The following is a 16,127-nucleotide window of genomic DNA, read 5'->3' on the forward strand; positions in this document are numbered from 1 at the left end:
CTGTCAGCGGCGCCGCCGGGATACCTGTCCGAATCCAAGATGGCAGCCCCCGCTGGCGTGAGGCTGGCTGGGGGTCACGTGACTGGGGGGTGTGGACCGTGTCCCGGCGGAAGCGTGAGGGACCGAGCAGGGATCAGGGACTGGCGGCGGCGGGAGCGGGCTGGCGCCGCCGGAGCAGACGTGCCGCAGGACGGGAGACACGGCTGTCACCACGGAGCCCGCCAGCGCTAACACGGCGGCGACCGCCGCTTCGCGGGCCGGGGGCGCTGGGGACCAGCCGACCTCGCTGCCCCCGCCCCCGCCGAGGATGCCGCGCAGGAAGGTGAGCGCGGCCGGGGAACTGGGGAGGCGCCCGGCGGGGGAACCGGCGAGCTCGGGCCGCGGCTTTCTCCCCTTCCCCACCCCCTCCGCTACCTCTCACGGGTACAAAACCGAGGGAAAAATAGCGGCCTTCAGCCCCCAGCGCCCGCCCCACTCGCTCCCTGAGTGGCTCCCGCATGGGCACGCTGGACGCTGATTGGCCCTCTTGCTCGTCACTCATCGCCCCCAACGGTTACCGTTCCCCCTCCCCCGCGCCTGCAGCGCGGTCCGCCTCTTGGCTCTTCCGATTGGGCAGGCAGTTGGAGAGCTGGTCACGTATTGGTCGGGCTGCCTTGCCGGGCTGGCCGCTGATTGGCTTGCGCGGCTGCCCATCTACGCCCCCAACGGTCACCTCCCCGCGCGTGCCTTGTTTCTCCCTTCCCCCATCCCACTCCGCCCCTCCGGGTTGATGTTTCTGTGGGAGCGAGGCTTGCACTGATAGGCTGGCGGCTGCCGTCAGTCACTCCCGGTGGCCACGCCTTTTTGCTCCGCAAGCCGGCATTGGCGGGCTCCCTCTTTCGGCCACTCCCACGCGCGTTGTGATTGGCCGGGACCGGCGAGTCTCCGCTGGGCGCAAAACAAAGCGGCGCGGGGGCCGCGCTCGCGCCACGGTGCGCGCGGGGCCTCGGCAGCCGCTCCCGCCCTTCTCCTCAGGCGGGCGCCGGCCTCGGCCCCGTCCCCTCAGGGCCGGCGGCCGCTCGGGGCGCCCTCCGGCCGCCCTCCGGCCGCCCTCCGAGGGTCCGGCCGCCCTGACCAGATCTATGGACGCCCCCACACCCTGGTTTCCAGTCAGGGCTGCCGGGCAGGGGAGGGATCTTCGGAGGCTTGATGGCTGCCCGCCAACTTCTGAGGCCTGCTTCCCTCAGAGAGCCGCCCGGTCCGCTGCGTGGTGCAGGGGGCCGCTCTGGTGGTCCAAGACGAGGTGAATACAGCTGCATTCACAGCCTCTTTTGGCCCAGCCTCTTTGCTGAGTGCCTTCGTTTTCTCTGCCTGCTTCCACCGGGGAGCCCTGACGCTGCCCTGAATTGCTGAGCAGTCAAGAGTCAGTTTGGCCGTTGCTGGAGCCCATCTGTTTCCTCCAGCACCTGCTCCCGTGGTGCCTTGGGCTCTGCTGGGCTGCCTCTGCTGTTTTGAACAGGCGGGTGGTGGGGGAGTGCTGTTGGCTTGGCAGGGTGAACCGAGAGTGGTCAGCTCAGAGCCTATCCTGTCCAGCCTTAAAACTACATTTACCTTTTGGTTTAAATAAAATCGGGTGCTACTGTGATCTTTCTTAGCAGATCGGTTTGCAGAAACTTATTATTGAAGGCACTGACACTGCGTATTTATTAAACTATTTTCTCCAGAGTAATACACTTGACATTTATTTGTTTGCATATGTCATTGTGTCAGCTTGAATTTATCTATCTAGCATCAAATATTTTCTCTCTTTTTTTTTTTTTAATAGTATAAATACAATATGCAACTTTAAGTGCTCCTTTGCTAATGTCTGGGTCTGTGGTGTTGCAGAGGAATGCGGGTAGTAGCTCAGATGGAACAGAAGACTCTGATTTCTCTACTGATCCTGAGCATACAGACAGCTCTGAAAGCGATGGCACATCACGACGATCCGCCCGTGTGACCCGGTCCTCAGCCAGACTCAGTCAAAGCTCTCAAGGTAAATGCTTTATTTTCTTAAAGAAGGAAAAGAAAAGCATCCTCTTAAGCAACAAGCGGCTCAATGTACTCCATATTCCTGACCTTTAGAACTTAAAGGTGTGGAGTTTATACCTAAATAAAAATATTTCACTTTTTCATTGGCTATTAATGTACCACAGCAAAAAGCAGTCTTGCATATTGCACAAATGAGGTAATATAATCTAAAGATTACACTGGTGGTGGATGTCAAAACTCGAGTATCCTCTGCTCAAAAAGTAAAGCTGTCTACTTGTTAAAGGAAGTAGGAATCAAACACCGTGATTCTGCTGCCAGCTTTGCCTAATTTTTCTGGGAACTCTAAAAATTTGCTTCCCATCTAGACAGTTATATTGGCACTGGAGCCAAGCTAGAGAGAGGGTGTTTAGAGGTGAAAGTTGTTTTTGTTTTCTTTGTTTGTTTGGGGTTTTCTGTACTGCAAGGGAAGATGTATTTTCATGACTTGCTGACGCTGACCCTACTCTGCAATAAATGTAATTGATGTATTGCCAGTTATTTTGTATGCTTCTGCTTTGGCATCCAGATTGTAAGAGGAAACACTGAATGTGTCCACCTCCTCGTTTTTAGTGTTGGTGTAGTCATTTCTTGGCTGTTAGTTAATAAGCTGCCATCTGGCATCAAGGGGAGGAAATGACAGTAGATAACAACTTCTTTCCATTGCTCCCTGTATACGCTTTGATAAAGAATCTGTTTTGTGACAAATTTTATTGCAGGTACGAAATATACATGCAAGATCACCTGGTAATTAGGCCGTAAAAACAAGAGGAAAGGTGGTTTGGATGTGCATGCGATGCCTGTGATATTCCTAGGTTATGAAAGCATTATTTTCTCGCAAAATAATTGTTTTATAGTCTTATGGGCAATATAGGATCACAAAACCACACGCAGGGTCCCAAATATAGCTCCACACCAGAAGCAGTCTTGCTGTTCCCAAGGGTTGTCTAAACACTGATAGTTCTTATCTAAACTAACGGTTTTTTAGGTTTCCAAATGAGAGCTGGTTTGTAATTGCTAGTTAGTGAAGTAATTAAGTCCAGAGAAAGCTGATCTAATTCCAGGTTCCTCAGTGTTGGTAAAAGTGTCAAAAGATTTAAGCTTAGAAGAACAGAGCATATCTTTGTGATGACACGCAGCGGTGAGCAGTAGGACAGAACTCTGTCGATACCCAGCTATCAGATGTTGGTATTACAGCCTTCAGAGCATGTGTCAGGCCAGTCTCTGACTTAGAGTGGTTATTGTGGGTGTAATTATGGTGTTTCTGTGGAATTAGATTCCAGCCCAGTTCGTAATCCGCCATCGTTTGGAGCAGAAGAGCCTGTCTATTCTACAAGGAGGGTAACCCGCAGCCAACAGCAGCCTACTCCTGTGACTCCAAAGAAATACCCGCTCCGGCAGACTCGCTCATCTGGGTCAGAGACTGAGCAAGTGGTTGACTTTTCTGATAGAGGTACGTGAGGTGTTGAAAGTTTGCAACGTGCTGTTGGAAAGAGTACGTGACTTCGTTCTCTGAGGGCACAGTATAATATCCTGAGGATAGAGGGTTTGAGACAGCTGTCTGGAGTTGCTTTACATATTTTTTTGAAAGCTTTCTTTCAGGCAAATTTGTAACATCTTAATCCTTATTCAGACACTAAAAATGCAGCGGATCACGATGAGTCTCCACCTCGTACCCCCACCGGGAATGCCCCTTCCTCAGAGTCTGATATTGATATCTCCAGTCCAAATGTATCCCATGATGAGAGCATTGCCAAGGACATGTCCATGAAGGATTCTGGAAGTGACCTGTCTCACCGCCCTAAGCGCCGCCGCTTCCATGAAAGCTACAATTTCAACATGAAATGTCCCACTCCTGGTTGTAACTCTTTAGGTAATTTCAGCTCCAGGATTAATCTGTTGGGTTTTGCCTTCCTGCTTGATGTTCAAAGTCCCAGTCAGTTGAGTTATACATCCTAACAATATGCACTTAATTAGGGTCAGAAGTCTTATTGAGAAGTGGGTATAGAGAAGGGATATGAAGCATATCGGCAGGTATATTTTTCCTGGAGGTGTTTTCTGGCTAGGAGTGTTTGGGGGATGATAGGGTAAAGAACAAATTAGGAGCGTGAGCACAGGCGCGGGAGGAAAATGCAGAGCTTGCAGGTAGGGAACTGGTCTCTGCCAGAAGCAGGTTTTCAGCAACAAATTATTGCAGACCCCTAATATACCTGGCTGCTTGCATGGAGTGCAGCTTTCGAGTTAGCATGAAAAAGATTTTCCTTCTGTGTTCTTAAAGCTTGTGCCATGAAGCGTGCTCCTTCTGTCACACTACTGAGCATGCTCCTTGAGAAGCTCCTATGAGGTACCTGCCCATCTAGGATACTTTTTAAACCTCTTTATGATCATACGTTAAAAGTGGGGTTTTTTTCTGATCCTTTGCAGGGCACCTAACCGGAAAACACGAGCGACACTTCTCCATCTCAGGATGCCCACTATATCATAATCTCTCAGCAGATGAGTGCAAGGTAAATGAGTCTTCTGTTTTAACTTCCTTATGTTTTTTTGGAACAAAATGCCAAGACCTGTCATTTGTGAACAGAAAATAGAGTTAATGTGTTTCAGCTGTTGTCTTTAGCTGCAAGACAGCAGCATTTGTGTGTCAAATCATCTGTGAATTACAGTTCAGAAAATTCACCTCACCAAGAAATGGAAAAGATTAAGGCTTTGGTAGTAGTTTCCTGTAGCATTGACGGATGAGTTTTCGCTTCCAGGTGCGAGCACAGAGCCGGGATAAGCAGATTGAGGAGAGAATGCTGGCCCATCGGCAGGATGACAATAACAGGCACGCCACCAGACACCAGGTAGGCAATCTGCGCATAATGGGGTGGCTGCTCAGTTCGAAGTGGAAAAACCTCAGCTTGTGGTTTCCAGCAACAATGATTTTAACTTGATTTCACTTCTTCACTTCTTGGGTAAGCTGTTGTGCTGAGTCCCAACACTCCCCCCATTTGTCATCTCCCATTTGTTCCAGCAAGGGCAATTCATTGTATCCTTTAAGAGAATTTCTGCAGAACTGTAAATTACAATTTTACTCTGACTAAATAGAAAAGAATAAAACCAGGGGAATTACATTTTTCGGTTCATGAGTCTTGGACTTGAGTCAAGATGACTTAATGAGTCGGCTCTGAGCTTGTCCACATGATTAAGCGGTGCCTAAGGAGTGCACCCTGTCTTGTGGGACTGAGGTACGTTGGCAAAGGCAAGCTGCGGTAGGAAGAAATATTTCCTATTTTACATACCTGTGTTGTACCTGCAGTGCCCTCTTATTAGCACAGGATTTGGTTCAGAGGCAACAAACGTCATGAAATGAAAGGCAGGACAGAGGCCCTTTAGAGTGGGAAGGTGAAGAAAACTGTTTGAAGTGGATGAAGCCTCGTGAAGGTTTCCACCTCTGGTTTCTTTCAGGCACCAACAGAGAGACAGCTGCGATACAAAGAGAAAGTAGCTGAGCTCAGGAAGAAGAGGAACTCAGGACTAAGCAAGGAGCAAAAAGAAAAATATATGGTAAAAGCAGTAATTTTATTCTTTCATTCCCTCCTATCTGGAATGAGACCACTAAGCAGGAGTTTGGCTTTCCCAGTCACCCTGCAACATTCTCAGCTAAAAAAGCTGCAAGATCCAACAGCTTAGTAGCAGCAAGGCAGCAAAATCTATTATTTTATTGGTCTAGGAGCACAGACAAACCTATGGCAATACTAGGGAACCTCTACTTGAAAACCTGACGAGCGAGTATGACCTTGAGCTTTTCCGAAGAGCGCAAGCACGGGCATCTGAGGACCTGGTGAGACTTCTAACTCGTAGTATATCTCATAGCAAATGTCTTTGTTAGAAACGTGAATGCTTTCTGGGTTTTGTTGTACTTGCGCAGATAGAATCAGTTTGCAAGAAGAGCAGCTACAGCCCAGCCAAGTCAGCAACGTTAGGCTAGGGATAACGCTTAAGTGCCAGTCATTCAGAGGGTTTGCTGAAAGTACAGATGGAGCTAAGCATTTGCAGTCATGAATGCCGCAGTGCCTGCGAGAGGAATAATTAGTAACAGTCCCATTTAAGAGGTGCTTATTTTCAGGGAAAGAATGGACAGCTTCACCTGCTGAAAGAAGTAGCTGGTGACTGTGGAATGGAGTTCAAAACCTTGTACTGCTGAGGCTTCTCTAGGTGTTTTCCAAAGCTACTTTCCATCTCCAGAGATGAACCAAAAGATACTTTGATGCTTACCAGTGACAACTGCATCTGGGATATCTGAGGCGGAGCATTAGGCTCTATCCTCTCCCTGCAGATTAGGAAAGAAGCATGAAGTGGCAAGGAGGTTGCCAGAACAGAAAGAGTAGGATCCTAGTGTTAGCATGCTCCTAAGTGCTGATTCACAAGACATTTTCTGATGAAAGCAGCAGTCAGTAACTGTCCTGCTTGTAGACAGGGCTCAGACTGAGTTTGGTTGAGGAGAGGTCCGTGGGAGGGGTCATTAGACATGGTCACACTGAAAGATGAATTCAGAAGACTTGAAGGAAACAATTTCCTTGAGGGAAATAAATAGGGCCTCCTTTCTCTCTACCTACTTTTTCTTTTTTTTTTTTTTTTTTTTTTTTTAAATAATCATCCATTTTTTTCATTCACAGGAAAAGTTGCGACTCCAGGGCCAGATCACAGAAGGCAGCAATATGATTAAAACAATCGCTTTCGGCCGCTATGAGCTGGATACCTGGTATCATTCGCCCTACCCAGAGGAGTATGCTCGCCTGGGACGTCTCTACATGTGCGAGTTCTGTCTCAAATATATGAAGAGCCAGACAATACTGCGCAGACACATGGTAAGGGCTAGGGCAGAGCTGATTCCTGAGCTTTCAATCTGATGTCAGCATGCAAACATTTTAAAATGTTACTGTTGGTAGCTCAGTTGCTCGCTTTAGGAGGTGAGAACACTGCGTGTTTCCTGGTATATCCAGTAGCTGTTGTAACCTTTTCCGCCCGTAAAGCGGTAGTGTCACCCTAACTTTTCCTGTCGTAGGCAAAATGTGTTTGGAAACATCCACCCGGTGATGAAATCTACCGCAAAGGCTCCATTTCGGTGTTTGAAGTGGATGGCAAAAAGAACAAGGTAACTAACTGCAATCATGAGGCCAGGCTTGAGTGTGGAGTCTTTCAGATGTGCCGGGCACTGCTTTTCCTGTAGAGAAACAAGATGCAAGTGGCCCTTTCTCCCTCTCATTGCAGAAAGGCTACTAGAGTCTGATCTGTCCGTTCTCGCAATTCTGGCAGTAGTTTTGTCTGCATTTTCTTTATGGTTGTTCCTCAGCCCTGTTGTGCTCCAGCAGTTCCATCTGTTGTCTCGTACTGTGCTGGATCTGTAGCTTTTGGAGATGTGTGTCAAGATCCCTTTCTGAAAGTTAGTGGGGAGATTCTGTGCTTGGCCTCGGCAGATTGCTGCTGCCCATCCCTCATTCCCTGTGAATACTCAGTCAAACTGGGGTTAGAGTGGGAAGCAGCCTAAAGTTATTGAGGCTGACCTCCTTAACCCTGAGTTGAAGGGTAGAACATGAATCTGCAACCCCAGGCTCAGTGCTAGGTAGTAGCACCATGCCTGCGCCCTGTCTCTGGTTGTGTCCAGTCTTGAAGGCTTCAGAGGAAAGAACAAAGAAACAAATACAAAAGCTGAATTTTGCGCTGCCGGAAGCTGGGAGGAGTCTTTTCTAGTTACCAGAGATAACCTTGAAGCATGGGATTAATACAATACAGCGCAAGCAAGCAGAGCTCCAACCTTCTGCTCCCTTTTGCTGAGGATGTGATGTTTTGGACATTCAGAGATTGATATCGCAAACGTCAAGTCCCACTCTTAGGAAGCTAGGCTTATCAAGTTTCATCACAAATGGAATTGTTTCCTGGCTCAGCTGCTCTGTTTGAAAGACTGTACGTCATTTCTCAGATGATTCAGAATTATCTTGTCGGTTCCCATGTATGCCTGCTTTTGTCCACTCTTGGGATGTTCCACTGTAAAAAACAGGTGTATCCTATTCTCCTTTTGCTTCTAGATCTATTGTCAAAACCTGTGTCTGCTGGCAAAACTTTTCTTGGACCATAAAACACTCTATTATGATGTTGAACCCTTCCTCTTCTATGTCATGACAGAAGCTGACAACACTGGCTGTCACCTGATAGGATATTTCTCCAAGGTCAGTTGAAAATACATACGTACGCATTACTGCCTCGCTAGAATGAGATTTAGGACGCCAATTATCAGTACTGAATCTCCCCTCCGAGTTTTTGCAGTCTGAGGATTTGTTGCTTTTAGGAACAGATAAAGTTTCAAACCTGATCTATGTGAATTGTTCTTACTGTTTGCTGCAGGGGTTGCAGGTGCTTTGCTGTAGCATCTTTCCTCGTTACTAGCAAAACCCAAATCAGCTCAAATGAACTATTGTTACTAGGAAGCATGGTGGTGTCTTAAATGTAGGCAAAAGTAATGATAAAGAAAATGTAAAGAAACGTAGAGAAAAAACATTAAAATAAGTATTAGTCACCATGATTTTTTTTTTAATAAAGTACTTGAAGGAATAAAAATTCTGAGGTGGAAAAGCTGAGACATAAGTAACTGAAGCAGATCACACAAGTAAGTCACTGGCCAAGCTTAGAGTAGGAGCCGGTTTTCTCGGCTGTTTGCTCAGACATGTCGCCTGCCTAAAAAATAGCCAATCTGTTTGTTTTATCTCTGCTGCACATCAGTGAAATACATTTCCTGGTTGTTCTTACCTCAATACAGAAAAAGCGATTACCCTTCCAGCGATGGTGATATCAGGCAACGCAGTTATCAGTTTAGATATTTCAGTCAGTGAAATTCGATAGGTAGGAAGAATATTCTCCCAAATAAAGTGCAGGAAACTGTATTCCTTAAATCACCCGAGACAAAACTGAGGAAATATCTAAAAAAAAAATGCTCTAAAGAAAAATCTGCGTTGATCCGAGGATAAGTGTGTCTGAGTCTCTTTGTCTGAACGTTTCAATATACACCATGTGCTTATAGTGCTGCTGTTATGTCGCTTTCTTGTTGCACGTAAACCTGGTGGATGACAGAGGTGGTAGTGAGAGTGTTACTGGCTCCTTCTCAGGTACAACTCCATGGGCAGCCATCCTAGGCTTAAAATTGTGCACCGAACACCCAATTGAATGGCTAACAAAGTAAGACACTAAGCCAGGTTGGTAGCTGAAGGATGATCGTGTTACTTGTCGTTAGGCAGGTTTTTCTACTGTTGCTCCTTTCACCTTGTGTTGTATCAGTTGCACAGGCTTGTTGAGTCTGTTGGGATTATGATATACCCATTGTTTGTACAGATCTAGACCTGTTAATCTACCCTCTCTGTTCTTGTTTTTAGGAGAAGAATTCTTTTCTCAACTACAATGTTTCTTGTATCCTGACAATGCCTCAGTATATGAGGCAAGGCTACGGCAAAATGCTCATTGACTTCAGTAAGTAGAGAGAGAGAAATTCTGGAAACATATTCTGTCCAACGTGACAATTTCACCAAGAAATCTAACATGCCTGTGGTGGTGGTTGAGCAGTTTTCATTATAGCTGATTTCTGCATGTGCTGAAGAGGGTAACAGTCAGGAGAGAGTAGTTCAGGAAGGATAAGTAAGTTTTCTTTCCTTTACAGGCTATTTGCTTTCTAAAGTAGAAGAAAAAGTTGGCTCTCCGGAACGCCCTCTGTCTGATTTAGGTCTCATCAGCTACCGTAGTTACTGGAAGGAAGTTCTCCTTCGTTACCTGCATAATTTCCAAGGAAAAGAGATCTCCATAAAAGGTATGTTTTCAAGCTAAATAAGCTTGTAGTGAATTGGTTCAGGAACATACGCATGTGTTTGTGTAGCAGTGCAGTTAGGGGAATATTCCTGTAGTTGGGTACGGCTCCTCTCCAGTCCTGCCAGCATCAAAGAGAAGCCAGCTCGCAGAGTTTTGAAAGTATGTACTGGCTGCTGCTTTTAAAAAAGACATTTTTTAAAAAAGATTCAGCAAAGAACTTTATCCAGCTATAGACTAGAATGTTAATTTTGAAAAGAAAAATGGCTCCACCGAGAGGCTTTCAAATGCTTTGGAAAAATACTAAGACTCTTTGGACTTCTTTTAATAGCATTTTTATGTTTATGGCACCTAGGAGTATGCAGCATTTCATAGAGATATCAAGCTAGTTCTGAAGAAGCGGCTACGTCTTCTTTCAGAGGATTACACCTTATTAACTTGGATCCTAAAATTAGTAGCACTAAATCGTCGTGATGTCTAGGCTGGCTTTCAGTTTGGGGGTGAGCTGGGCTGTTTCTGCTCAGCTCTGCATGGCTTGCATCATAGCCTGTGGGGTCTTCAAGCTATTTGCAAACCGTCAGCCCTCAAGAGCGAAAGGAGCAAAAGCAAGTTGTAGAGCGGCGCTGCGGATAACCAGGGTGGGGAAAGGGTGCAAGTCACGCAGCGACAGTAGTACTGCATCTGCCTTCTTTAATATCCGCAAGGCATTTTGTGTATATCACTTCAAAAGGAGTTGCATAAAAGTTGTAGTTGAAAACTAACAATTAGAGGCTATTGCGGAGGAATTTGTTTCTGTTCTAACATAAACTGATACTGATTTGCAGAAATCAGCCAGGAGACTGCAGTAAACCCTGTCGACATCGTTAGCACGTTGCAGGCGCTTCAGATGCTCAAGTACTGGAAGGGAAAACACCTGGTCCTGAAAAGACAGGTAAGATTTGTGATGGCTATTTCTGCGTTTTTGTTTCCCTCTATTTAGCTGTTAGATTCATATGAACTTGCTCAAACTGGTATTTCCTGTGCGTTGTGCTGGGGTTTTCAGCCTTTTCGTTCTGGGGGGTGGCACTGTAATTTTCAAATGCCGTAACCGATAAAATACAGCGTGGGCATCCAACCTGATTTGTCAGTAGTGTAGAAATACACGGTATTGACCTTTCTTTCCTGATGTGTGGAATAATGTTGCTCATTGCAAGCGACTTTTTAGGGGAGCAATGGATTGACATTCCCATCATGCTCCTCATCACGCCTGCCCTTCATTGGGCAAATGGATGACATAGAAGTGAACGGAATTAATGGAATCCTGAATGAGTCCTCATTAGATAGAAGTGGTGTATAAATCCCCAAACGTGACAGCTTCTCTCTTGTTTTCCCCTCCCTGAGACTTCGCTTTGTAGCTAAAAGTAGCCTTATCAGTGTGATTGGAAGGGCTTCTAGAAAGCACTGTGGAGGAAATGTTATTTTTGTCACGCTAAGCAGTTAGTAGGCTAGTCGTCTTCAGATCTGTGGACTTGGATGTGTGGTGGTGTACCATGGATAATTTTCCGTCGTGGATCATTTGTTTTAACCTGCCCTTTCATGCTCTTTTCCTTAGGATCTGATTGATGAATGGATAGCCAAAGAGGCAAAAAGATCCAACAGCAATAAGATAATGGATCCCAGCTGTTTGAAATGGACCCCTCCTAAGGGAACTTAACTGTCTCTCACTCCCGAAGCCAGTGAACCCCAGCAGTAGGAAGTACCCTAGGGATCTCTGTCGTATCTGTTGCTGTTGTGATTGGCTGGTACAGTACCCTCCCGAAAGATCAGTTCCCCTTGGTACTGTTCTGGCCCAGATCTTTTGTGCACACCGCAGACGCTAGTTCTGAGGAACTTTATGTTTCGGCCTCAATGAGGTTGCAAGGATTGGATCTGTATAGGACCCAAACGAAGCTCCTAGCAGCACTGGCCCAAGGAGTTCTGATATCTGGTACTGTACCTGTCCAGTCACTGGTCTTACCCTCATGTTCTTATTCCGATGAGGTTGTGTTGTGTCCTATAATCTGGTTGTTTCTTCCTTCAGGTTCCTTGCGTTCTAAGTAATGGAGATGAACTTCTGTGGCTTTTGAACAAGGTCTAATAACGCTTGTTTGGGGAAAGTCTGGTTTTCCAACAAGCTGCAGTTACACTGACTTCAGCATTTTTAACTAGTCCTGCCTGATGGACTGTTCCATTCCACGTATCAAATAGTTTTAGTAAGATAACATGCCACGTCTCTCAGCAGTGTTTTCCATATAATGTAGCAGGTCTTCACCTAGTTAATATTGTACAGTCAGAAGCTTGCATATCTTGTAACCGAGTGGTGTGAGTGTTAGTGTTACCCTGGAGCAGTCGAGGCTAAGTGTGTGAGAACATCACGGTCTGAGATGTTTCATAGAGTTGCTCTTGGTATGTGCTCCTGGAGCTACTACAGTACCACGTCTGTTGGAGAGACCTCTTTGATTATAAGTTACCGGTTTTTCCTGTTTATCTCTTGGGAGTTAGCGGGTTCCTTTACACAGAAACAGCCTGTTCAGTATATTTCACTGGAGATATTTTTCCCAGAGCAGTCTTCCTTGAATTGTAGGTCTTTTGTATTGGAGGGGATTTTTTTTTCCTCTAGACTGAAGAAATTAAAACTTCAGACAGATTTTTGCTCGCCTTGTCCAAACAGCCACAGAAACTCTACAATGCAAATATCGTCAGTTGTTGGATTGCCTACAGTGTACGTCCTGTGCATCAGTGGCAGCTCCAGTTAGCTGTGTGGATGGTTTGCTTCTCTGACAGTGCGTTCTTGTTTGTCTTTGTAAAACAAAAAAGCTTTTACTTCCTCTCTCCCATCAGCACCACCGGAAGAAACTACCGTACAATGGCTTTCAAGTATAACCACTGTCCTTGTGCCACAAGTTTCCTATATGGCTCCAGTGTGATTAAAAGGGGGGACAATCTTGGGGTAGGCGATGGCAGCATCATATAGTGCCGATTTCATTTAAACCTTCCAATGCTTCCATATTGAATGGTGTCTGAAATGAAGCACTTGCAATGTACTGGTAGGTAGGAGCCGTTTCCTGTTAACCACTGACCCATCCTAACGTGGAGAAGTTCTCTATTGCTCTTCTGATGGTTGTCTGCCTCTCTCTGCCTCCTTAAAAAAAAGAAAAAGAAAAAATCATCAGTACATGGTGTATACCTTGTGGGCATTACTGAATTTTGCTGTCTCATGCCCTTTACTCCTGTATTGTAACTAACTACAGATACTCATGAAACTATCCAACAAAGTAGATCTCTTGTGGAGTAGGGAAGAAGGCCATTCTTGTGCAGAAGCTAAACCCTGTTCCCATGATGTGGTAGAATGTGCTATTCTTGTATCTACTTCTCAATAAAGCATGTTCTCTGCTCAAGTTTATGCCTTCTTTTTGGTTTTTTTTCAGTCAGATGCTATTCTGCATCTCCAGTTCAGTGAAGCTGCTGCTTTCTGTTGCAGGGGACTAATTTTGAACCCGTCTTTGTGCCTGGTGTATTAAGGGTTGTGACTAGAGCGGCCTTTACGTTGAACCTTTCGGAAATAGCCTGCATTGTGTATTCACTCTGGAGCTGATTGTGCACGGGAGGCTGCCACGAGGAATACATGGATGTTGCCAGATCCTGGCAACTTAAGTATGTCATGTAAAACCGGGATAGCACCTGTCAACCTGGAGTGAATTGAAGAAGGAAGGAGTTATCCTAAAAGTGATGGCCCTAGATTTTTAGCCTTTCCTTCTGTGTCTCCATGACCAGACCTTCTTGCTTCTTGTACTCTGGGAGGACTTGGGGCAGCAAAGTCTCTGATCTTCAAAAAAAGGTGTTTGAAGTTCAGCACATCTCAAACAGTTTGAGTCTTTGATATAATCTCTGATATAAAATGGTTAATTACACATATCTGCTCCAGCTCCCTCCAGAGATTCTGCTTTTCTACATAACTCACTGGGAGAGAAAAAAGAGTAGGGAATGTTTTTGGACTCTGGGCTCTAAGCTGCGGAGAGGCAAGGGTGCTGTTAAAAGTAAGGCTGACACAGAATCGTAGAATCGTTTAGGTTGGAAAAGACCTTTAAGATCATCAAGTCATGTCAGTGTTCGTGGCCTGGGACTTAATGCTCAGCTTACGAAGAAGGAGAGCAAGCTAATTGAGATGGAATACCCTGGCAGTCTTGTTCTGATGAAGATCAAAATCAAGGACGCTTCCCTGAACAATGTTTGTTTACTCAAGTCACATCAAGGCTCTTCCTAATTCTGTCTGGTTTCCCTTAATAAGGCACTTTTTTAAGCATTTGATTTGGGAGCATTGCTTTTACTCGTTTGAGCACAGTTTTGTACAATACCCGTTGCCTTTTTTTGCCTTCTTTGTTTGTTTGTTTTTTGTTTTTCTTGCAAGTACAGAGAGACGCAGTGTGATTTAGTTTGCAGATAACTAAACAGAGACAAGAGGATAAGGGTTTTATTCCCCACACTGCTCTGCTGTGTGACAGCCACCCCCTCTCTAAGCTTTTGTTTCCCTCCAGTCCTTATTCTGTCAAGTCTGTTTATGTTGTGACTTCTCAGAGGCAGCGCCTGTCTCTCTGTATACGTACAGTTCTTAACTCGATGGGGTCCCACGCTTGACTGAGACCTCTGGGTGCTTTGGTAATGCAAACACTAATTAAGTAGTGAGTCATACAGATAGCCATAAACATCTCTGGGTGACCAAAGGATGAGACACGCTCAGTTTCACCCACAGTTTATTCATAGCAACTGCAAACTTGCAGATGTTACATTCTGTATGGGCAGTTTGAAGCCCACCTGAAAATTAGGATGCTACCAAAAAGCAGCCGGTGCTTTCAGTAAATTTTCCTAGATTGATGCTTTCTTGCCCTCTTCTTTTCTCATTTTTAAAAAACAAACACTTGCATTTAGCCTTGCCCTAACATTGGAATAGATATTGTATGTAATTTTAAGCACGCTGGTAACCCGACAGAGTTCTTTGCTGTGACAGACCCGAAGAAACCCTAGCGCAAACACAAATTCAGTGCAGACTGAATGAGACCACCTCACCTCTACGTTCCAGAAGCAAGAACTGACTGTGGAACGGAAAGTCATATAAATCAAATCAGATTTTGAATGCCAGTAAAGGTGAACAGCTGGAACAGATACAACCTCGTAAGGAATCTGCTGGTTTTGAAGGCCTCAGGGTATGGGCCCAAAACCAGAGAGGTACCGAAGAACGAGACAGAACCCTAGGTCTTCCAGTGCTCAGTCCTGATGCTTTAACATCAAACTCATCCTTTTTTGCCATGGGCCAACAATGAAGTTTGTTTGGTTTGGATGTCATCTAATGCACTTCTCATAGGTATTTTCCAAAAAGACTGTAATTCAGCAGAGCCAAGGTTAAAAAACCTTTATGCCTCTCTGCTGTCAGTAAATGAGAAATAGCCCTTTGAAAGCTTTACGGGCGCGGGGGTAGCCAGCGTGCGTACTCCTAGAACAGTATTGTTTCCTGTTGAGTTTGTTTCCCAGAGAACTTTCCATGACTTCTGCCCCTTTGCCTAAACTCCAGCTACCCTGTAGCCGTTTTACTGACAGTCCCTCTAGTCTGCAACTTTTTCCCAGTTTACTCTGCTGTTTCTAGCTTTCCAGATGCCATAGTTAAAACAACTGCACTTTCTATTTTAGTCTCCGTATTAAAGTACAGGTGTGGTAGCACAAACTGCAGACAAGTGTAACACGGGCATATGGTTTACAGAGGATTTCACACACACTTCCCTGCTTTGGATCAAGCTTCACTACACACGGTTACTGTATTTCAGGCTGGACGTAGACAAACAGCGTGGGCATATCCTCTGCTCTTGAGCTGGACTCACAACTGTTTCAGCTTTAGGAAGCTGAACTGAAGAGAAGTTAATTGATCTAGTTAGTGCACAACTTGGGTATTTAAGAATCCCCCAAAACCACTCCAGGTTTCTCCATGTAGTTTAAGACTTCATAGCAAGAGGGATTCTTAGCTCTTGTGCCAACTGGTGTAGGAACTGCTTGTCTGGATCAAATCGAAGATCAGTTGAACCCAATAATGTGTCTGACGAGTCAGAGGTTAATGTTCAAAGTTAATGACCGCCTCAGCAATGTATGTCATCATTCATTATGACATCTACATACCACTTTAAAGAAATATCACTCTATAAATTATGTATCTTCCTCAAGTGTTCAATTATGGTTTACCGGTGCAT

The 16,127-nt window shown here is 45.5% G+C and overlaps 1 protein-coding gene across 4 annotated transcripts; it reads left to right on the forward strand.

Annotated features, from left to right (window-relative positions):
• The first annotated feature begins 25 nt into the window (after positions 1–25).
• On the forward strand, positions 26–13,292 carry KAT7 (lysine acetyltransferase 7). 4 transcript variants are annotated; one of them, XM_087770402.1, is made up of 15 exons: positions 26–322; positions 1,867–2,014; positions 3,323–3,499; positions 3,680–3,919; positions 4,471–4,553; positions 4,800–4,889; positions 5,494–5,592; positions 5,759–5,869; positions 6,705–6,896; positions 7,094–7,183; positions 8,115–8,255; positions 9,453–9,546; positions 9,734–9,880; positions 10,701–10,807; positions 11,468–13,292. In XM_087770402.1, exons 1-15 carry the CDS (start codon positions 308–310, stop codon positions 11,567–11,569), a joined length of 1,836 nt encoding a protein of 611 aa, XP_087626528.1. In that variant the 5' UTR covers positions 26–307; the 3' UTR covers positions 11,570–13,292. The 4 variants fall into 4 exon arrangements, 3 of the variants coding, with proteins under 3 accessions (XP_087626528.1, XP_009462883.2, XP_087626527.1); XR_015707555.1 differs by lacking the exon at positions 26–322 and having other exon boundaries at positions 1,830–2,014; positions 11,468–11,842; positions 11,936–13,292; XM_009464608.2 differs by lacking the exon at positions 26–322 and having other exon boundaries at positions 1,828–2,014.
• Positions 13,293–16,127: the final 2,835 nt, after the last annotated feature.

The sequence above is a fragment of the Nipponia nippon genome, unplaced genomic scaffold, assembly GCF_047370975.1.
Source record: "Nipponia nippon isolate SJK-2023a ecotype South Korea unplaced genomic scaffold, ASM4737097v1 scaffold_32, whole genome shotgun sequence".
NCBI classification, from domain to species: domain Eukaryota; kingdom Metazoa; phylum Chordata; class Aves; order Pelecaniformes; family Threskiornithidae; genus Nipponia; species Nipponia nippon.

Excerpts from the sequence above, each read along its gene's own strand:
- KAT7 (XM_009464608.2), top strand. The coding sequence starts at position 1,843 with ATGTCTGGGTCTGTGGTGTTGCAGAGGAATGCGGGTAGTAGCTCAGAT. Across the intron at positions 4,554-4,799 it reads TCTCAGCAGATGAGTGCAAG|GTGCGAGCACAGAGCCGGGA; the intron begins GTAAATGAGTCT and ends TTTCGCTTCCAG. Across the intron at positions 5,593-5,758 it reads AGCAAAAAGAAAAATATATG|GAGCACAGACAAACCTATGG; the intron begins GTAAAAGCAGTA and ends TTATTGGTCTAG.